This window comes from Antechinus flavipes, chromosome 4 (genome assembly GCF_016432865.1).
Source record: "Antechinus flavipes isolate AdamAnt ecotype Samford, QLD, Australia chromosome 4, AdamAnt_v2, whole genome shotgun sequence".
Taxonomy (NCBI): Eukaryota; Metazoa; Chordata; class Mammalia; order Dasyuromorphia; family Dasyuridae; genus Antechinus; species Antechinus flavipes.
Window position 1 is genome coordinate 321739128 of NC_067401.1, and position 24120 is coordinate 321763247.

Sequence of the window (24120 nt, forward strand, 5' to 3'; positions counted from 1 at the left end):
AATTTTTGTTGAATATGTGTAATTCTTCTAAACATATTTCCCTATTCATTGTACTGCATAAAAAATCAGATCAAAAGGGAGAAAAAACTACCAGAAAGGAAAAAAAAAGCAAAGAAGCAACAACAACAACAAAAGGTGAAAATACTATGCTTTGATCCACATTGATTCTCCATAGTTTTTTCTCTGGATGTGGATGGAACTATTTATCACAAATATGTTGAAATTTCCTTGAATTAACTCATTGTCAAAAAGCACCACGTCTGTCACAGTTGATCATGACATGATCTTATCGTTAGTGTACAATGTTCTTTTGATTCTACTCACTTCACTTAACATCAGTTCATATAAGTCTTTCCAGGATTTTCTTATAGAATAATAATATTCTATTACATTCATATATCATAACTTATTTAGCCATTCCCAACTGATGGACATTCACTCAATTTCTAGTTCCTTGCCACTACAAAAAAAGCTTCTACAAACAATTTTGCACATGTGAGTCCTTCCCCTTTTTTCCTAACATCTAGATACAGACCCATAGAAACACTGCTGGATCAAAGGGTACGTACAGTTTTATAATCCTTTGGGTGTAGTTCTAAATTGCTCTCCAAAAGGGTTAGATCAGTTCACAACTCCACCAACAATGTATGTATTCCAGTTTTCCCACATCCCCTCCAATATTTATCATTTCCTTTTCCTGTCATTTTAGCCAATCTGAGAGGTATGAAGTGGTATCTCAGAGTTGTTTTAATTTGCTTTTCTCTAATCAACAGTAGCTTAGAACATTTTTTCATATGACAAAACCATAGAAATGATTTTAATTTCTTTGTCTGAAAATTGTCTCTTTATATCTTTTGAGCAATTAGCAATTGGAGAATGGCTTGTATTGTTATAAATTTGAATCAATTCTTTATATATTTTAGAAATGAAGCCTTATTCAGAAACATTGGATGTAAAAAAAATTTTTTTCCAGCTTTCTACTTCTCTTGTAATCTTGTTTTGTTTGTACAAAAACTTTTCCATTTAATATAATGAAAATTATCCATTTTGTGATGAAATGTATTTCCTTTTTATTATATTATAGCTTTTTATTTACAAGATATATGCATGAGTATTTTTTCAGCATTGACAATTGCAAAACCTTTTGTTCCAGCTTTTCCCTTCCTTATCCCCACCCCTTCCCCCAGATGGCAGGTTGACCAATACATGTTAAATATGTTGAAGTATAATATATGTATACATGTCCATACAGTCATTTTCCTGTACAAAAAGAATCGGACTTTGAAATAGTGTACAATTAGCCTGTGAAGGAAATCAAAAATGCAGGCGGACAAAAATAGAGGGATTGGGAATTCTATGTAATGGTTCAGTTATCTCCCAGAGTTCTTTCACTGGATGTAGCTGGTTCAGTTCATTACTGCTCTATTGGGACTGATTTGGTTCATCTCATTGCTAAAGATGGCCACGTCCATCATAATACATCCTCACACAGTATCATTGTTGAGGTATATAATGATCTCCTGGTCCTGCTCATTTCACTCAGATCAGTTCATGTAAGTCTCTCCAAGCCTTTCTGTATTCATCCTGCTGGTCATTCCTTACAGAACAGTAATATTCATAACATTCATATATCACAATTTATTCCGCCATTCTCCAATTGATGGGCATCCACTCAGTTTCCAGTTTCTAGTCACTACAAACAGGGCTGCCACAAACATTTTGGCACATACAGGTCCCTTTCCCTTCTTTAGTATCTCTTTGGGGTATAAGCCCAGTAGAAACACTGATGGATCAAAGGGTATGCACAGTTTGATAACTTTTTGAGCATAGTTCCAAATTGCTCTGCAGAATGGCTGGATGTGTTCACAATTCCACCAACAATGTATCAGTGTCCCAGTTTTCCCACATCCCCTCCAACATTCCGCATTATCTTTCCCTGTCATTCTAGTCAAATGTAGTGGTATCTCAGAGTTGTCTTAATTTACATGAAATGTATTTCTTAAGGCAACCAGGTGATTAAGAGGATAGAATTCTTATTAGAAATGGAATAAGGAAGAGTTTAAATTCAAATTTGGCCTCAGACACTCAACTTTGTGTGGCTCTGAGCAAGTCAATCACTTGGCTTCAATTTTCTTATCCATAAAATGGAGTTATTAATAATAGCACTTCTCTCATAGGACCAACTGTAGATTAGCTGTGATTATATGTACATAAAATGCTTTGCATAAAACAAAGTACTATAACAGAAATATCTTAAGGGTCGACAATAGCATCTTAAGCGCAAAACTGAATATTATCTGGGCAACATATTTCTAAATTTCTTTCTGTTTCCTATATCACCACAGTATCCCTTTTTCTCTCTCTCCTTTTCCTGCATGAGAATCACGCCAAATGGCAGACAATTTTTTTAAAGGACGGAGGAAGCATAATTGATCAAGACATTGAAAAAAATAAAAGCATGTAGAACACTTATGGATCCCCCCCTTCCATAAAGGGTTAGGTTGAGAGTGTCTTCTCATATCTCTTAATTTGAGTTTCACTTAACCTTAACAATTTTGTTACATTTTGACATTTTGGTGTGTTGTGTTCTTGACTTAGCTTACTTCATTCTGCATTGGTCCATATCGATCTTTCCAAGCTTCTCTGTATTTATCACACATATCATTTCTTATAGCATAGTAGAATTCCCTCACATGCATGTACTACAATTTGTTTAACTTTGGGCCAATTGAGGCAACATTCTTTTTGACTCTTCTACATTTTACATCATTGTTTCTCTTGGTCTCCAAGACATTGGGGCCCTTCTGATTCTTCTGTCTGTTTACTTCTTTGTTGGTTCATTGTCAAACACTTATTCCAGACTGAAGTTTGATAGGCTATCATGTATAATAGGGATTAAACTTTATTGTTTGGCCCCAAAGGGAAAAATCAATAGTTATCAAAGTTATAAAGAGCAAATTTAAACTTCATATGAGGAAAAAACCTTAACAAAGCAAATGAAAACTGGAATGTGGTGGCTAGGGAGCTCATGGTTCCCCTTTCCTGGAGGTCTTCAAACATAAGCTGTATGGCTACTTATCAGATGACTTTAATAGGGATTTTTTTTAAGCTATAAATTGTACTCTGTTGAAGTGCCTTCAAATTCTAAAATTCTGTGCTTCTTTCCAAGATCCTATTCTTTTCTCTCTCTACATGTCTTCTTTTATGTTTTCATCTGCTCTCATTGCTTTAATGACCACTTCTGTAAATAATTCACAAATATTTGTATACAACTCTAGTCTCTTGAATTTTTGTCACCAGATGTTTATTTCTAATTGGATTACTAATTGCACTTGAAAATCAATGTGTCCAAAACTCAGTGGATAAAGTGAGGGCCAGAGTAGGAAGCCTTGAGTTCAAATACAACTTTAGACTCTTATGAGTTGAGTGACCTTGGAAAAGTCATTTATTCTCTCTGTTTGTCTTAGTTTCCTCAACTTGTAAAATGAGGAAAATAGTGGCATCTATTTTTCAGAACTGTTCTGAAGACTAAATAAGATAATATTTATAAAGCTCTTAGCACAATATTTGGTACACTGGAGACAATAAATGGCTAATTCTTTGCTTGCTAATTTTTTTGCTTCCAACAAATTTCTCCTTTAATTTTCTTCCCTATTTTGTTGATGGCAATACCATCTGTATGGTCCCCTATGTTTGAAATTTTGGAGTCATTCTTGACTCTCCCATCTTCCACATCCACTGAGCCGCTATGTTCTATTAATTAGATTTCTACAACATCTTTCACGCATGTTCCCTTATGTCTAATGACATAGTTACACCCTTGCTTAAGCCCTCATCAGATCCATTATGCATTATTTCAATAACCAGCAAATAAGTCTTTCTGCTTCTAAACTCTCTTCTCCACAATCCATCTTCTACCCATAAAAGGGCATATTTCTAAGGCACAAGTTTGACATACGATGTCACACCCCTGAGCAAAACTTTAACTTGCTCCTTACTGCCTTTACAACAAAATACACATTTCTTAGCCAGAAAGTAAAGTCCTCCACAGTATGACTGCAACTTGCTTTTTTGATAAATTATAACAATTTAATAATGTTACAACCTATTTCTGTATATTCGGCTAAAATGATCACCTTCCATAGAATATACTTTCTCTTCATTTCTACATTTCAGAATCCTTTTCTTTCAAAGTCGAAATTCAACCTACAACATGTAGCTTCCCCTAATCCTCCCAGATAAAAGAGAGCTCTTCTTTCTCAAATTTTCCTAGAGTACTTAATCTAGATATCTCCTTTTTCCTATCATTTGCTACTTATCTGTATATGTGTTATATCCTCTCCTTTCCACCACCTCATCTTGTAAAATGTAAATTTCTTTATATTTCCTAGCAACTGGCATAATGCCTTCCAACATAGCAGATACTTAATAAATTTTTTTTAATCAATAAGTCAATATAAACCTTAGTTTCTTTTAAAAACAAAATTCTATTTAATTTACTTTGTTTAATTAAGAATTAAAAAGCATCAAAACTTATATAAGAGTATGGAACAAATGTTAGCAACTGGATAATCACTGAGTATTTATTGTGTGCAGCAAAGCACTGTCCTAGGTAAGGTAGAAACTAAAAATTAATATAATAAGATGTGGTCCCTGCCCTTAAGTGAATTAAAGTGTAGAAAAAGAAATTAAACATGTGAACAGTTAAACAGTAATACAAGAGTTAAGTAAGAATAAAACTATAACAATAGCTTCTAAAAGACAAAACATGATTGTCAAATTATTGGCATAAACAATAAATGAATTTTAAATCCGAGGAGTAAGTTCATTGCGGGATGAAATATTATGAAAAGCTTCCACAGAATGGGGCAAATCTTGAATTTTACTTGGTAGGCAATTAGGAACTATTGAAAGTTTCTGAGTGAGAAAACATTTTCACTATGATTCTTTCCAAAAGCAGCACTGACAATGGTGTGCAAGATGGATTATAATAGGGAAAAACTAGAAGTTACCTGACCAGTTAAAAAGTAGAGATGATGCAGAGCAAGACATATTAAATCTGAGGTGAGATGAGACAAAAAAAAATCATCAATAGTTCCTTATTGCTGACAGAGTCAAGATCAAACCATTTCTAGCAGCTGAGAAATATTCAGGAAACTCTTAAAGATAGGGAATGCAAGGAGTTTTGAGTTAGAGATGCAGCTTTTGAGATTTCTTCCTAAACAAGTTTTAAATATGGCAATAAGTGAGATAAAAGTATATAATAAGAGCCCCATTATAACATTATAAAAATACTTTTAATATTGGCATTTGGGATTCTTAAAATCTTTTTTAGGTTTCTAAAAAAGCTGATGCTTTTTTTGTTTACATCACCTTCATTTCTAAATATATGCCTCTCTATCTCCTATGCAGTGACTGAGATTTTAAAATGCATATTATAACAAAGATTTTAAAAGACAGAATAAAAAAGCATTTATAATGTTTATAAATTTTTAGCAGAGAAAAAATTAAGCAAAATCAACCCACAAAGTTTATCTAAAAGTATGTGGAATAATTTCTCTACCTAAGTGAAGGGGCAGGTCAATTCTCCGAGAGCCTCCTCAGCTGTGGATCATAACACTTGAAGGAGTTGCAAAGCAGCCTTTGCAAATATTCCTTGTGGATTGAGAATGAAATAAATTGGAGGCAAGTGGGAGGAGGAGAGAGATCAGACACATATCACAACACATATTCAGTGCTATATGCACAATAGAAACGTACATATATTCAACAGAGAGGAGCACATGTGTTTTCATGTTGACTTAGCTATGTTCAGCAAATTCCTGGTATTCAATTTTCAGTTTTTCTTCAATACTCCTGTTTATACTGCAAACTATGACAAATCATTGGTATAGATCACTTTCTAAATCACAGCTTCAGCAATAGTTCTTCAAGAAATCTATTAGGTCTAAAGGAAGACAATGACTTAGTCTTTCTTTCCCTTTTCCTTCTCATGTTAGCGCACTTGTTCTCTAAACCAGTCCTTCCATATGAGGTCATCACAACAGTCACATTTCATGTAGGAAATTATCTTTTCTGAGACCCTGCCAGAAAATGACTTTAGAATGATAGAATCCTTATGCAAGCCAGATGTACTGAACTGCCAAGGAAAGGAGAAGTACCAGACTGCTTTGGTTAGACAGATAGGTTTAAATGACTTTGATCTTAGATATTTTGAGGCATGTTTCAAAAGTCAGAACAAGAAGCATGCAAACTGAATTCCAATGAAAAGTGTTAGAAATCCCTCAGGATGGTGATATTCAATTGGCAAATTGCTTCAATAAACCTGTTCTTTTTCTATGATTTATTCCTCCCTTCTGGAATAGGGATCAGACACTAACCTAGAAGAGGGAAAAGAAACAGGTTCTGATTTAAATTAGGCATTTCAAATCTTATTCCATGTGACTTTCTCCTCATCTTGATCCCCAAAGCATTTGCTAGAATGAAGAAAAAGCAAGTGCATTAAATAGTTTGCTTTCCTCAATTAGGGGTTTTCTATAGCTGAACTACAAAAGAAAAAGAGGACTCTAGTGCTTTTGAGTTCAATATACAGTATTATGCAAAACTATAAATCACAGATTAACATCTATTTTATTTAATAATTCATACAAAGACATATGAATGTGAATTCTATATAACAGGAGATCATAAGGATGGTTTTACAATGTTACCTCTCTGCTGGATAGACACAGGTACATATATACTCTGTAATATATATGCATATCTTATATAATATAGTACTATACATTAAAATTAGAAGCTACCAACTATAAGTATTTAAACTCTACAAATGTAGAGTAATTAAGAGTAATACATTACTAATTATTTGGACTAACATGAAAGCTTGCATTTTGAATATAACTGATTCAGTTCCAAAAAAATAAGAAGAAAAATTAATTTAAGTGAACTAATACTGCTGCATACCACTGATGTTCAAAGCATTAAGCAAGATACTAAATAAAATATAAAAGATGAATAAGAAAATGTTACTCTCCTTAAGGGATTTGTAAACTTGTGGAATTCATGTAGACTTTTTCTCCTTGGTCTCATAGAATAAAGAACTAGGGCAAGTGGCAAAGATTTACAAAGAGTTAAGTTTTTGGCTCCACATATGGAAAGATTTCCTGACCACAGAGTTAAGCAGAAATGAAAGTGGAAGGTGGTCATAAAAAAGTGAGTTCCTCCTTAATGAAAGTCTTTATGCAGAAGTTCTATAACCACTTGTTGGAGAGAGAGATAATTCTATCCTATTCTACAATATTCTATAATAGTATGATAGATTTATTAAGTTTGTTTATGTGTGTCTTCTCTCCCCCCCCCCCCATCTTTTTTGTTTAGGACTTATGATTTTATCAGGGTAATTAAGTTCCTATGGGGTAACACCTTTTTTATAATGCAGATCAAAAACTGTTCCACTACTTATAGTCTTAGAAAGTTGCCAAGAAAAAAAAAAAAAAAAGAGTTTCCAAGGTCAAAAAGTGAGAAGTTAGAATAAACTATTCCACTTACATGGACTTCCTATATCTTCCACACTTTTTCTTTGTCTTTCATTTACCAACCTCCACACTAACAGATGACCTAGCCTCCTACTTCTTTCATTAAGAAGAAAGTTTATCTGACAGGAGTTCCCTCTCCTAACCTTCTTCATCTCTCAAAATATCTCAGTATGATCTATTACCCTCTCTGACTTCTTTCTCAGAGAAAGAGATATATTTATCAAAAGCCATCCTTTCTTCCCTATGTCCTAGATCACACCTCCTCCTACCTTCCTTTCAGGACACTGTTCTATTAGTCATACCCTCTTTCATATTCATCTTCAATCTCTTTCTCTACAAAGGGTCCTTGACATCTACCTAAAAACATGCTCAGGTCTTCCAGATTCTAAAAAGAGCTTTCTCTCAACTCTTCTATTCATCTTGTTGGTGTTCTATTATTTTTCTTCCTCTCATGGGTCAAACTTCCTGACAAAAAGCACTTCATGCTTCTTCTTCTTTACTGTGTATTCTATGTACTCAAGCCTTTACAATTCACTTTTTTCATTGCTCTACAAATACTGATCTCAAATGTCATCAATGATATTAAGAAGACTGGAATAAAAATTACATGTATTACCAAGAATAATGTGAAAATACATTAGAAAGGCACAAATAAAATGTCACAATAATTCAAACAAAAATAAAAAATAACTATTATAAAAAAACCACTGGCCCATCCAAACTTTATGAGACCTTCTTTCAATCTCCACTGTTCTTGAACTCTCTATAGTATTCACCATTATTTACCATCTAATCCTCCTATCAATTCACCGCTCTTCATTTTTCAAAATACTACACTATTCTTTTCCTATCTCTTTAATTATTCCTATTATTATTTTGTTATTCCAGCTTCAAAGATCTTATTTTCTATGCCCTTGTGTTCCTTCTCTATACCATCTTCCTTGACAAACATTCACACATAGATCCAAATATTAAATCCAAGGACATGATTTCAAAATCACTATCTTTTGTATCAACATACCTTCTGAGCTCTAGAACTATTATTGTAACTACTAACCAAAAAATGTCATCTAGATATCCTATTAGCACCTCAAACTCAATTTATTCAAAATTGAACTACTCTTTCTAACCAAATCTCTCTCTGGATCCAGTTTTTTTTTTTCTTCCTATTAGTGATAGCATTAATCTCTCAGTATTCCATGTTCCATGTTCAAAATCTTGGTATTATCTTTTATTCTTCCTTCTCTCTTATTTTTCATATCCAATTAACTATTAGGTCCTAATGACTTTTATCATCTATCCTCTATATTCTAACCTCCACTCATCTGGAGTATTACAATAGCCTTCTAAAAGGCCTTACTATTTCATACTCTCTTCTTTCCCATTTAACTTTCACAGTATGTCCAAATTCATCTTCCTTGCGCTCTACAAAGGAATGGTCAAAAGTCTTTAACGACTCCCCTTTGCCTATTGCACAAAAAGTTCAAACTCCTTGAGTTGGCTTAAGAACCCTGGCCAGGGGCAAGAAAGTACATTAGGAAAGAACTTTGCATTTGGTACCAGAGGGACATTATGTAAATCTCTTAATACTTGTGGGCATCAGTTTCTCTCCCAGTAGAATGTCTATAGTATATGGTCTCTTAGACATCTTATAGCTCTAAATCTGTGCTTCCATGTTCAATTAATTCCATGTTTATTCACTTAGTAATTATTAAATATCTATGTAGAGTTTAAAGAACTATGCTGCAGAAAGCTTTTAAAGAAAAAAAAGAAACCAGGCCACATTTCCTTAGGATGGAGTAAAATATATTGGGCTACATATTTTCTTAAGGAATAAGGATTTGAGTCTCAGAAAGAAGATTCAGCAACATAAGGGCAAGATTTTTATCACTTTTAATAATGACATATATAACAAGAAATTGTCCTCCTTTTTAAATTTGTTTTTAAGAGTGCAATTCATAATTCCCTTGCCCCAGATATGACTCCATTCCTTGACCAGGATTCAGGGAGAAATTAGAAACTGAGAGGGCACTGTACTTTGAACTTTTACTTAAAAGTCTAAATATGTTAATCTTTCTTTTGAGCTCATACCATTCTCTCTTCAACAATCTCCAAATAGAAGGGATGTGGAAAAATTGGGGGGGGGGGGTAAAAAAAATCTAAATTGTCTCAAATATAGAGTTTCATTAAGCTACTGTCATTCTTTCAAGTAAACACTAATTTGGCAGTGAACAAAAAACTTACTAGCTTGCCTTTTCCCCAAGAGGTATAATCAACAAAATAAAAAATCTTTATTATAACATGGTACAAATGAATAATCACACAGAATAAGTAGATGAAAGGCAAAACCAAACTACATAGACAAGAAAAGAATCATTCTTATACATATACATATGTAAAAGATCATGTACACATTTCTACAAAACCAACTCTGAATACAACAATGTACATGTATGCTCTATTTGGGACAATTATAGTTTACCTGAATTTCCATCAAAGGAATGAGTATTTGTGGGAATTAAAGCCATACTACGAAGCATTTTTCTTGGAATGAGATGAAGTTTAAGGGCTATAAAGAGCAAGGAAAGAATGAGAAGACAAGACTGGAAACAGCGAAGATATCAGAATATATTCTTTGAATTTTCCTACTATAGAGGGGAATTTCAAGAGTAGAGTAAGAGGTGAAGATAAAATAGCACAGGCCCTTAAAATGGAATGTTTTCATTATCCTTTACATATTCATTCTAAGGCTCCTTTTTCCTTGGGTCCAAATGATAACACAGCTCAGTATGGCATTCTAGAGCCTCTACTCAGATAATGACCTGTGGAAATCACTGAATCCATTTTAAAAAAATTTTAATAGCTTTTTATTTACAAGTTATATGCATGGGTAATTTTACAGCATTGACAATTGCCAAACCTTCTGTTCCAATTTTTCCCCTCCTTCCCCCCACTCCCTCCCCTAGATGGCAGGATGACCAATACATGTTAAATATATTAGAGGATAAATTAAATACAAAATAAGTGTACATGTCCAAACCATTATTTTGCTGTACAAAAAGAATCGGACTCTGAAATATTGTACAGTTAGCCTGTGAAGAAAATCAAAAATGCAGGCAGGCAAAAATAGAGGGATTGGGAATTCAATGTAATGGTTCTTAGTCATCTCCCAGAGTTCTTTCGCTGAGTGTAACTGGTTCAATTCATTACTGCTCTATATTGGAACTGATTTGGTTCATCTCATTGCTGAAGATGGCCAGGTCCATCAGAATTGATCATCATATAGTACTGTTGCTGAAGTATGTAATGATCTCTTGGTCCTGTTCATTTCATTCAGCATCAGTTCATGTAAGTCTCTCCAGTCCTTTCTGTGAACCCATATTTTTTAAACTTTCCATTATTCTATAACATTCATTGACTCTTAACCAGGAATTAAGAACTTGGATAAGGTTTGAAGTGTGGGGACAAATAGGAGGGGCAATCAGCTTTAAGAGATCTATGATATACAGAGGCTTAGCCTAAACAATCAATGAATCACTCAAGAAATTCTTGTAGCAATTATATAAAGTAAAATAAAACTAAATGAGAACTCAAAGGTTTCTTTAAATTCTAACCAAAGCCTTTTAAATTTCTAAAATGAGGAGCATAGAACAGAAAGATTAGTTTCCTACATTCATTTCTATATTGTCTAGAGACCTGGCTTCTATTAGTTTGGTACTTTCTACTATTTCCAGTTTGCTATGTACAATCCACAATTAAAAATAATTCAGGAAAAATAAATAATAACATATAACTTCAATTACTGATATGCAAATTTTGGCATCAATATCCACTTTTAATAAAAAGCTATTCTGAAATATTATACCATGTTTCTTTAATTTAAAAATATGTATCACATTTAATTTTTCCCCCGAAGCTAATAATAGTTTATTCTATTTTACTTTTCAAATTCTGTTTTACTTTCAGTTATAAATTCTCTTCTTTCTCTACTCTCCCCCATTGAGAAAACAAGAGAAATAAAACATTTTAAGAAAAGCAAATTCCAGTAAAGGCTATCCTCTCTTCCAAAAAATGAACAAAAATTATCCATAACTTTCAATCTGCATTCTGATAGGTTCATCACCTTCCTGTCTGTAGGTGGGTGACCTGTTACATCATGAGTCCTCTGCAATTCTCATTGGTCAGAATGTTGCTTAGAGTTCCTACAATTTTTAAAGTTATTATTTATCTTTACAATATTATTTTTATTATACAAAATCAGTTTCCTGGTTCTTCTCCCTTCAATCTTTATCAGTTCATACAAATCTTCCTGGATTTCTCTGAAACCATTCTGTTCTTTATTTCTAATGATAAATATGTATGATATATATGATAAATAGTATTCTATCAAATCCATATACCATAATTTATCCAGTCATTCTGCAATTGAATAGCATCCCCTCAGTTTCCAATTCTTTGCCACCATAAAAATAATTGCTATAAATAGTTTCATACATATTGGTCCTTTTCTCTTTCTTTGATTTCTTTTGACCCTTGAAAATAAAAAAAAAATGCAAAACAGCCTTTTGTCTGGTGGGGCCTATTTTCATCTCTGCAGTGTAATGATAGAAGAAAGTGAGGGATATAGTCTTAAGAATCCCATAGCTTTCTGTCCATCTATAAATTTTAATTTTCTTTTTCATATTCTTTATGAAGAAGTCTTAGTCGTGACCAATGAGTTAACTAATATACTGCAAAACAACTCCAATATTATCAACCTCCACCTCTTCCAAATGAATGAAACCACATATTTCTACTTACACTTATAGAAGTTTTCTCAATGTCCTCTTTCATCTGATGAAGTTGCTCCCCAGAATCTTTATTTAAGGAAATATCCATTCATTTATGCTCACTTCTAATCAAGCACATTTCCCAAAATAAATAACCCCTTTCTAGTTCTCTTTATGGATTCGGCTGTCCCCTAAAATGTAAAGTCCTTGAGGGCAGAGGCAGTCTTTATCGTATTTGTGATAAACCAACACTTAACATAGTACCTGGTATATAGTAAATGCTTAATAAAATATTAATCTTATCTTTATCTAATCTGAAAGTACAGCTCATAAATTTACAGACATAGATTCAATTAATGAAGCTACATAATTGATTCACTATTTTCAAAGGCTATAAGAAGTTTCATCTCCTGAGCACCATTTTGCTCAACTTGCTCCCACAGTTTCTTAATGAACAAAAGGAAACACATCATCCTAGATTTGCAGTAGCATCCACAGCAAGAATAAAGAAAGACATTCAATGAAGAATGTATCAAAGCTTCATAAATTAAGTCAACATGTAACTTGATATTCATTGTCTTCAGTGTGAAGGAGGGCAGGGCAGAACAAGATGCCAAAAACCAGATGGAAAAATATGATATAGTCATAATATTAAAAAAAAAAACATGATTTGGAACTTAGAGATGTCATCAAAGAAAGACTCTGAGCAGGTTATTTAATATCCATGAACCTCAGTTTCTTCAATTTAAAATATGGCAGGATTAGATTAGATGAAGTCCTTCCTAACTCTGTCTATGATCCTATGATCAGTCATGAGTTTTACATAAATACTTTCCTAAAGGGCAGTAAAAAGATTTAAATGTGCTCAACAGAATCAATTTCATTTAAAAAATAACTTAATAGATAAAGATTGGTCATCAGTGTGGGAGTCACTGTAGAAACAGCTGTCTATTTACAGTTAAATCATTAGCTAGTAGGAAAAAAGGTAAAAATAAATACCAAAGATAAAACTGAGAGGATTACAGAAGCTTCCACCTACTTACCTGTTTAAACAAGCTGTCAATACCAAAAAAAAAAAAAAAAGATAAATACACTAAAGTCATTTTTAAAATTAAATTTTAATTTTAGTTCTAAATTCTCTCTCTTCCACCCATTGAAAACAGGAGAAAACCAAAACTTATCATAAATTTGTATAGTCAAGCAAGAAAAAGTCCTGTATTAGCTATGTCAAGAAAATAGAAAGAATGAAAAAAGGAAGGAATGAGAAAATAAAAGATGAAGAGGAGGGAGGAAAAGAGGAAGGTTCAGTCTGTGCTTTTGAGTTCATCAGATTTCTATTTAGGGTGGATAGCATGTTTCATTATAAGTCCTTTGGAATTGTGGCTAGTCATTATGTTGATCTGAGTTCATATGTCTGTCAAAGTTATTATCTCCATGATACTGTTGTGACTGTATAAATTTTTCTCCTGCTTCAGTTTACTTCACTTGATTCACATTAGTTCATACAAGCCTTTCCAGATTTCTCTGAAACCATCATCTTCATCACTTCTTACAATTTACCTTTTACCTTACAATTCTATTACATTCAAATACCATAATTTGCTCATACAACCCCCAATTAATGGATACTTCCTCAGTTTTTAATTCTTTCCGCCACAAAAAAGAGATGCTATACATATTTTTATCCATATGGGTTCTTTTCTTTTTTCTTTGATCTCTTTTGGGCACAGACCACTAGTGCTATTGCTAGCTCAAAGAGTATGAACATTTTAATAGTTTTTTTTTTTGCTGCAGTTCCAAATTGCTACTACAGGCATTTTTTAAGTAATTGAAAATAGAAACCATAAAAAAGAGACCAAAAAAGCACAGAAACTGCCTGAAGATAGCAAAAATTCCTTGCCAAGCAGAAAGACACAGCAGTAGAAATAATATCAATTTGCAAATCCTTGGAGAAGAATGGCCAAAGATCATGCATAGTATTGCTTCATACTACAGGGAAAAGCAATTAAGGAAGGGGTCAGGAAAGATTCCGGTATGAGATCAAGTTTAATCAGGCATGATCCCATGAGTAAAGGGATGACAAATAGATGTAAAATGAAGCAGATTTGCTAGAATTTTCACTGAAATTACCATAATTAATTCAATGTACCATATAAAAATTTTGTAGAGATGCTGATGAAAAAACTTAAGAAGATGAATTCAGATAAAAATGTTCAAATGTCACCCGCTCCCTCAACTCCTTTTTCCTTATTTGTAAAATTAATATCTAGGAGAAGCTAGGTAATACAGTAGACACAGCACTAGCTCTGGAGCCAAGAGGATCTGAATTCAAATCCAGTCTCCAACACTGAGCTATATGATCTTGGACAAGTCACTTAATCCTGTCTCACACACACAAAAAAATTAAATTAAATTAACATGTGAATCCCACATACCTGAGATAATTTTTGTGTACTGTCTTTCTCTAGTTGCTTTTAATAGGCAATCGTGTCACAGTGCATAGTGTCAAACCTGGAGTCAAAAAGACTCCCCTTCCTGAATTCAAATCTGGCCTCAGACACAGATTGTGTGACTCTAGGCAAATCACAATCCTAATTGCCTTAATTTCCTTAACTGTCAAAAATCTGGAGAAGGAAATGATAAATTACTCCAGTATATCTGCCAAGAAAAACCCAAATGAGGTCACAGAGTCAGATAAGATTGAAATGACTGAACAACAATTATCTCTAAGTTCCTTGTGGACAGAGACAGTTTGTTTCTTCTTTGTATTCCCAGTGCTTACTTCTGTGCTTAGCAAGGCATATTGCCATTAATAAATGTCTATTGATTGATAACTGTTTTTGATTCCAGGACATCAATGACAAAATATATGCTCTCCTCTAAGGGGAGGTGGTAAATTTATGATTCAAAAATGATGCACACATATTATGTATATATTTGTTACAATCAATAAGGAAATTTACTTTGCTTGATTATGCAAATTTCTTCTAAGAAATTAGTGCTTTTTCTTTTTTAATAGGATAAGGGTGGAAGAGAAAGAAAATAAGATTTCTATTAATAAAAAAAGGAAGGTGAGAAAGTTGCAATATACGTAGAATGTTTCCATTCAGATAAGATCATAGTGTTTTTAATTGCATTGCTTAATGTTTTATTTTGTTATAAATGATCTCTTGTGGAATGGAAGTAATCTGTAAATATTTATAATGAAGAACTAAAACATTAATAAAACTTTTTTTTTAGGTGAGAAGAAATAAGGAACCTGATGAAGACTTAGAGGCAATAAGTGATAAGAGATTTACATGCTAAATTTGTTCACAGAAATGTAAATTATTGCAAAATAAGTTTAGTTGTACTGATATAACTATTTATTAAAATATTTTAAAAACAAAACAAAAATGCATTTGTGGGGCAGAACAAAATTGTTTTCTTTAATTCCAATCTTTTCTTTTCCAATTAAGAAAAATCTATGAAGCTAAATATATGTTGATATATAAAATGCTATTAACATCTGTCAATAATATTCTTAGTTAAAAAACTTTTAATACTTTAAGGTGTTAAGCCATTTTTAAGCCATTGTGTTGAACAGAGCAACTTAAGTTTTTTAGAGGATTGCTATTATAGTATATAGTGTGTAGAATGTGTAGAGCTCACATCAGTTCATGTAAATCTTCCCAAATTTTTCTGAAAGCATCCTGCTTATTATTTCTTATTATACAATAGTATTCTATCACAACGATATACCATAACTTGTTTAGCCATTTCCCAACTGATAGGCATCTTTTCAATTTTTTATTTTTTAAATTAAAAAAAAAAGACTATCCATTGCACTACCTAGCAGCTACAGCTGATCATATTGTTGTTCAATAATTTAGGCATGTCTGACTATTTTGTGACCCAATGGGCCATAGCATACCAGACCCCTAGAAGAATTAAGTGCCCACAGACACCTTGATAGCAGGGATTCTTAATCTTTTGGCATCATGGAGATCTTTGGTAGTCTGGTATAGTCTAAGGACTCTTTAGAATAGTGTTTTTAAATAATTTCAGTATAAATGATTTTTTATGAAGCTATCAAAATATAATTTTAAAAAATACATTCATGGATTTCTACTTAAGAATCACTACCCTGTGGCTGAGTGTGCTGGGCAAGAAAATGGAAGGATTTAGAGGCATAATAGTTTCCTTATTACTACAAATTCTAGCTATCATCACGTTATTGTTACTATTATGGTCAAGAGGAATGACTAGAATGAATATGAAGCTGAAACTTGTTGAACTAAATTGATACTGACTGCCATGAATCCATTTTAAAGAATAATTCAGGGCAGCTAGGTGATGCAGTGGATAGAGCACTAGCCCTGAAGTCAGGAGGACCTGAGTTCAAATCTGATCTCAGACACTTAACACCTTTCTAGCTGTGTGATCCTAGGCAAGTCACTTAACCCCAATTGCCTCAGGGGGGAAAAATTCATGCAAAAATTAAAGCAAAAATCAATAAAGCAAAATTGTGATTTAAATTACCCCCAAAAAAATACTTACCAAAAGAAAAGACTTCATAACTAATAGATAAACCCTTATTGAAAGTAATATTTTTCAAACTTAAATAAACATCTCTAAATGGAGAAAGTGGAACACACACTTTCAAAGGTGATCAAGATTTCAGAAATCACCTAATCTAATTCATACTATAGAATTTATCTCTTTCATAATATTCCTGATAAATGGCCATCCAGACTCCATTTGATGACCTTGAGTGAGTGAAAATTTTCTACCATCTCAAGGCATTTTATTTGGACAGTTCAAATTATTGGGAAGTTTCCCCTTCCACTGAGCTGAGAGATTTGCATTCTAGAAATTTCTATTACTACTGGCTCTACCTTAAGGGGCCAAGAAGACACTGGGTTCCTCTTCCACGTGACTGCCCTATGAATTCTAGAAGAAAAATATCAATCTTGAAATCTTCTCCTGCCCACTAAATATACTTTGTTTCTTCAACAGATTGTTGCAAGGCATGGTTTTAAATATTTTTACCAACTTGGTCATTCTCTTTTGTACCTGAGTCAGTTTGCCCATCTCTTTCCTAAAATGTAACAACCAGAACTTAATACAATATTCTAGGTGTGGTGTGTCCTGGTCAAAATAAAGAGAGACAACCATTTCTCCTAATCAAGGCATTATATTTTTTCTAATGCAATTTAATAATGCATTAGCTTTTGGAGTACCATGTCACAGTGACCCTTTAAATCGATTGTCCCATGCCTGGAACATAATAAGTATTTAATAAAGCATGTTGACTACTTAATTAATTTCTTCTAGTTCATTTAAAAAACACATTTTTTCAAATGAACTGTTATCCAGCCATGCTGTTTCCTACATGTAGTTATTTAGTTAATTTTGGGGTAATCATAATTATGCCATTCAGTATGATAGCTAGGCTTCCCCAGTTTCATGTCATCAGCAAATTTAATAAGCAGGGTATTTGTGCTTTCAACCACATCACTGATAAAAATATTCAAATGGCTAGATCCTACTGACATTTCATCCGCGTGCTCCTCCCTTGGCATAATCAATATATCGATTACCACTCCTTGCATCAGATCCTTCAAACAGTTCCAAATCCTCCTAAGGGAAATATCCACTCCATCTATCTCCATCATGCTCACAAAGCTAAGGTGGCATTCCCCAGTAATTGCTCTGCTGAAATCCAGGCATGCTGTTCATGGAATTGCCCTGATCCCAGAATAGGAGCCTCAACATTAATGAATACCAAATACCTCCTCTTCTTCTACCCACCATTGTCACTCAGCATTGTGAAGGTTAGAACTCCCCCTCAAATCCCTTGGTCCCCAGGTCAATTTATAAAAGACGCTATGTTCCAAGGAGATCTAAGTGATAGGACATTGTGAAAATTTAATTTTTTCTCAGAATATTTTAGGCAAATGCACATTTTTGAAAAGTTCTACATAATGCTATACAAAAGCAAAAACACTGCATGAGAAAACATAATAATTGTTTCTTTTCTTTTTGTGTCCAAAGGAGAAAGGAGAAGAATTATAATTTACAAATGTCCAAGGTTCCATATTAGAAATACTCTGATCATGGAGATATAATTTAAGTGATGAGACTTCAAAGTTTTTAAATGAGGTATTTAAATGAGGTAAAGCACTTTGAAATTCTTAAAGTATTATATAAATACTAGTTATTAGTTATTTAACTTTGGTGATAGCTTGGCAGTCAGAATCCTGACTGTAAGTAATTAGCTGTGTGATGAGTTTTGGTTTCCTTATCTATAAGATGAAAGGGATGGACCCTTCTAAATCCATGCTATACTAATCTCTATAAAACACTATGAACCTCTTTAATAAAAATTCTCACATCCCTGAGTGGGGAAGTTTTTGTTTTTGCCAGTGCAGTTAAGTCAACATTTATTAAGTGTCTGGCACATAGTAGGCAGCTAATAAATATTTACTCTACTGTGACATGAGTGCCTCATGTATGTCAGATATAATGCTAGGTTTTAAATGCTTGGTTATTGAGAGTAAAATAATTTTAGTCAACTTAAAAAATTAACCTTTCTATAAAATGTATAAAAATTATTATCTGTCTCATTATTTCTAAATGAAAATAAATAAAAACATATTTAAACTTTGAATATAAAAAGCAGGCATTTTTCCTAAACGAAAAATAAATAAAAATATATTTAAACTTTGGAAAGAAAAAGCAGACTATCTGCTTTGTTTTAGGAAGCATTTATCAAGCACCTACTATGTGCCAGGCACTGTGCTAAGTGCTTCATATATAGTCTCTTATTTAATCCTCACATCAGCACTGGGAGGAAGGTGCCATTATTATACCCAATTTTACAGCCGAGGAACCTGAAGTATTCAAAGAATTTGCCCAGGGTCACACAGCTACTAAAAATCTGAGGCCTGATTTGAACTCCAGATTTGGTGATTCCAGATCCAGGATCCTACCCACTGCATCACCTATCTACTGCTACTCTCATACTCTTTTTACTTTGACACACTGCTTTCTTGTAGCACAAATCCAACACATCCCTACTCAAAAATCTTTTAATGACTCCCATCAATAGAATTAAGTCTACATTCCTTAATCTGTTGTTTATGTCCTGTTCTTAACCTTTTTAAATTAAGTTCCCATCACTCCCTCATACACATCCTATAAAGTAATCCAATTTGTGTTTCATCAAATGTGTCCTACACTTGTATTTCCTGGATCATATAATTTTCTTTTCCTGAATGAACTCATTGTCTACCTCAGTCCTACTCAATTATTAATTCCTTCCTTCTTAATGGATGTGACCTCTCATTTTTGTGAATCTTTAACACCATATTACCCCTCTCCTCGTGTGACTTTTTAGAGACTCACTGAATTTTAAAAGTTGGAAAGGAACCTCAGAAGTTAACTCATAGCCAAAAAGTAATAACTTACTATATGGAAAGAGAAGGGAGAGGAAGAAATAATAAATAATAAACACAGTGTCTTCTATGTGCTAGGCACTACGTTAAGTGCTTAACAAATATCATCTGATTTTATGCTCTCAACTATTCTTGGGAGGTCTTTAATTTAGAGCTGAGGAAGAGACAAATAGAAAGGACTTGTACAGAATCACAAAGCTGGTGTCTCAAGTCACATTTAAATTCTGGCCTTTATGGTTTCTGGCTGGGAATTTTATCCATTATATCATCTACACTAATGCTAAGTGAAATGAGCAGAACCAGGAGATCATTATATACCTCAACAACGATACTGTATGAAGATGTATTCTGATGGACGTGGATTTCTTTGACAAAAAGATCTAATTCAGTTTCAATTGATCAATGATGGACAGAAGCAGCTACACCCAAAGAAAGAACACTGGGAAATGAATGTAAACTGTTTGCATTTTTGTTTTTCTTCCCAGGTTATTTTTAACCTTCTGAATCCAATTCTTCCTGTGCAACAAGAGAACTGTTCGGTTCTGCACACATATATTGAATCTAGGATATACTGTAACCTATTTAACATGTAAAGGACTGCTTGCTATCTAGGAGAGGGGTGGAAGGAGGGAGGGAAAAAGTCGGAACAGAAGTGAGTGTAAGGGATAATGTTGTAAAGATATTTTTTTTCAAAATAAAAAAAAAGATTTACAAATTAAAAAAAAAAAAAACAAGTTGTAGTCTAAGTGCCACTTCTTCTACAAGGAGCATGTCTTAGCACCCAAGTTAGCCCATTAAACTCTGTTACAGCATCAAACCTATATTAGCCCTTAAAACTCCCATTTATTGTTTCAGGTTGCCTCAGGCCAAGCAGAGCAAGTCTAATTACTTCTCCTGGACAGATAGCCTTTTAAATTCTTGAGTACATTTATCACAGTTTCCCTCACCAAGTATCCTCAATACCTTGACCTATCCCTATATAACTTGGGGAAACTCAAGGTCTTTTACACAATTTGGCTCTCTCCTCCTTTGGACATCCTTTGTTGTTTTTCAGTCATTTCAGTAATGTCCAACTCTTTGTGACTCTATTTGGGATTTTCTTGGCAAAGATTCTGGAGTCGTCTACTGAAATGATTTCCTTGTCTAGTTCATTTTATTGATGAGGAAAATAAAGCAAACAGGATTAAGTCACTTGCCTAGAGTCAAACAGCTAATAAGTGTCTGAGGCCAGATTTGAACTCAGGAAATGAGGCTTCCTGACTTCAGGACCAGAGCCCACTTTGACACTTCAGTTGCTCAATATCCTTAAATTGTGCTCTTCCCTCTGTGTGGTCCTGGGTGGAGAACAAAAAGACAACACTTCCTAATCCTGAAAGCTATGTCTTTTAAAATACTATCCTAGATCAATTAACTTTTTTGGCTGCTCTAACAAATTCTGTCTTGTATTATAATTATGTGTATACTTTTGTCTTGTCTTTCCCTACTAAGCTACAAATTGCTTAGGGAAAATGACTGGATTGTCTTCATCTTTCCATCTTTCACAGCATTTTCACTGGGCTGGGGTTTCCACATTTATAATAATGGGATTGAATGAGATGACCCCTAAAGTCTTTTCTAGCTCTAAATCAAAGGAAACGGGTCTTAACACTGAAATACCTATCTAAAGCGTCTTTCTTATATATTTGCTTTTCCTTCCCCTTCTAGACAATCATTTCAGACAGGGTCAGAATTAATTCTCTAACATGGCCAAACAGTACTGATTACTGATAGTTCTTTCATTTGGTGACATATCTGACAACTTATTCCTTTCCATTCACAGAATCTTTATTACTTCTTATTTCACTATTTCCCCACAAGTCTTCTTCTGTTTGGTAACATTAAAAATTCTGCATCAAAAATGTTTGTGACAGCCCTTTTTGTAATGTCAAAGAACTAGAAATTGGTGAATAGCTGAATAAATTATGGTATAGAAATGTAATTGAATATTATTGTTCTATAAGAAATGTTGAGCAGGCTGATTTCAGAAAAACCTGATGCTAAGTGAAGTGAACAGAACTAAGAGAACGCTGTACACAATAACAACAAGATTATATGATGATCATCTGTGAGGGACTTCCTTCTTTTTTACAATGAGGTGATTCAAGGCAATTCCAATTGTGATAGAAAGTGCCATTTATATTCAGAGAGATAACTATAGAAACTGAATGTGGATCAAAGCATAGTATTTTCACTTTTGTTGTTTGTTGTTTTTTTCCTCCTTTTGATATGATTTTTCTTTAAGGAGAAAAATGAATATGAAAATATGTTTAGAAGAATTCTACATTTTTAACCTATATCGGATTACTTGCTGTTTTGTTGGGGGAGAGGGAGAAAAATTTAGAACACAAGGCTTTGTAAAGGTAAATGCTGAAAACTATCTTTGCATGTATTTGGAAAAATAAAATACTATTAAAATTTTTTTAAGTTTCTGAATCACTAAGGACACTATATCATATCAACATGCTCATCTATGAATCAGTGCAAAAGAAAAACCAGCACCTTCTAAATGAATTAGTACTATATATTATTTTTACACTTAAAATACATTGATTGAAACCATAAATATTTACCCAAGAGAATTTAAAGAAAGGTAATATTATAGGAAGAAGGAAGGGAGGGATGGGAAAATATATATTTTCACAAAAAAGGAGAACAAGAAAATGAAGCATATTTTATGAAAAATGTTATATATAACATTGTATTTTATAACTATATAATTTGATATTAATAGTTTGATGAAAGTAATATTGCTATCATCAAAATCTTCCCACAGCACCCTAATTCACATGGTAGGGAATGTGTTCCACAGATGCCAATTTAGAAAGCACTGCATTAATAAGTCTCTGACTACTTATGTTATCTGAGAAACCCAGGTAATAAATAACTAGGCAATGCAATAAAAAATATTATATTGCTGCTCATAGTCACATAAATTCATTATCAAAGTAGAGCTTCTGAAACACAGAAAAAGCTTGTTGTAACCCAATTCACTGAGGCAGACATTAGCACTACCTCCTAAATACATAGAGTAAGATAATGTTTCACTTTATTGGGTTGATTTTTTAAAAAAAATAAAATAAAATGACAATTTTTCTACTGCCCCAGAGATACTGGAAAACTATTTTAAAACTATTATTTTAAAGGAGAATAAAGCATAGAATAAAAATAGTAATTAAATGTTTATTTTATTTTTAATTAGATGTTTATGAAAGAAGAAAAGTTCATTTGCTCCAAAGAATCAATAAAAGGAATTGCAAATTTGCATATATACCATAAAAATAAAATACTCACGGTATTCTTTTGACAAATGATTTCCTGCAAAATAAAAATGATATGCATTAAACATAAAATAAAGTCAAACACTTTGTAAAGAGAATGTTATACTAAGTTGAAATGTCAAAGGAACGAAAGTATTAAAACATTTAAATACAATCAAAGGTTCTATTAATATTCAAGATATTTAAGAGAACATAAATTTTTAAAAAAATATTTTATTTTATTTAATAATAACTTTATACTGACAGAATCCATGCCAGGGTAATTTTTTTACAACATTATCCCTTGCACTCGTTTCTGTTCCGATTTTTCCACTCCCTCCCTCCACCCCCTCCCCTAGATGGCAAGCAGTCCTATATATGTTAGATGTGTTGCAGTATATCCTAGATACAGTATATGTTTGCAGAACCGAACAGTTCCAAGAGAATATAATTTAAAACAAACACACACTCTCCGTCTCTCTCTTTTTTTTCTGTGGATTAGGAATGATCTATATGATTAATGTTGCAAGAATAATGCTCTCCTGAGTTTCTGTCCTGCATCACTAATTTCCTACTCCATGTTTCCAACTGATTGTCCTGCAGGTATGTTAAACTCAACACGTTCACCAAAAAATTAATTATCCTTCCCCATTCCCTCCTCCAAACTTTCCCTTTCCTAACTCTCCTGTTTGGTTGACCATCCACCATCCATCCAGTGGATGACATTCACAATCTCAATCATCTTCAATGAATTCTCCTATATCCCTCACTCCCATACCCAAACAGCTGACAACCATCAACAATTGCACCTCAGTGACATACTTTACGATGTTATCCTTCTTTATCAGCTTTTGTCATCTCTCACCTGGATACGTGCAATAACTTCCTAGTTGATCTTCCCACATCTGCTTTCTTGAATTCTTCCTCCACATACTTGTTGAACTGAGAATCCTAATAATGTCCCTCCCTTGTTCAAGAAGATCCAATGGGTCCCAATTCCCTCCATAATAAAATGCAAATTCTTCTTTGTCATTTAAAGTCTTTTACAAATTGATATTTTTCTAGAATTTCTGCATATTGC

The 24120-nt window shown here is 33.2% G+C and overlaps 1 protein-coding gene across 1 annotated transcript in view; it reads right to left on the bottom strand.

Moving 5' to 3' along the window:
* Positions 1-24120, bottom strand: part of MAP3K5 (mitogen-activated protein kinase kinase kinase 5) — a 264898-nt gene that overhangs the window by 146328 nt on the left and 94450 nt on the right. The window contains exon 3 of the mRNA XM_051997832.1: positions 23074-23097. Coding sequence (XP_051853792.1) covers positions 23074-23097 — 24 coding nt within the window. The remainder of the gene's footprint in view (positions 1-23073; positions 23098-24120) is intronic.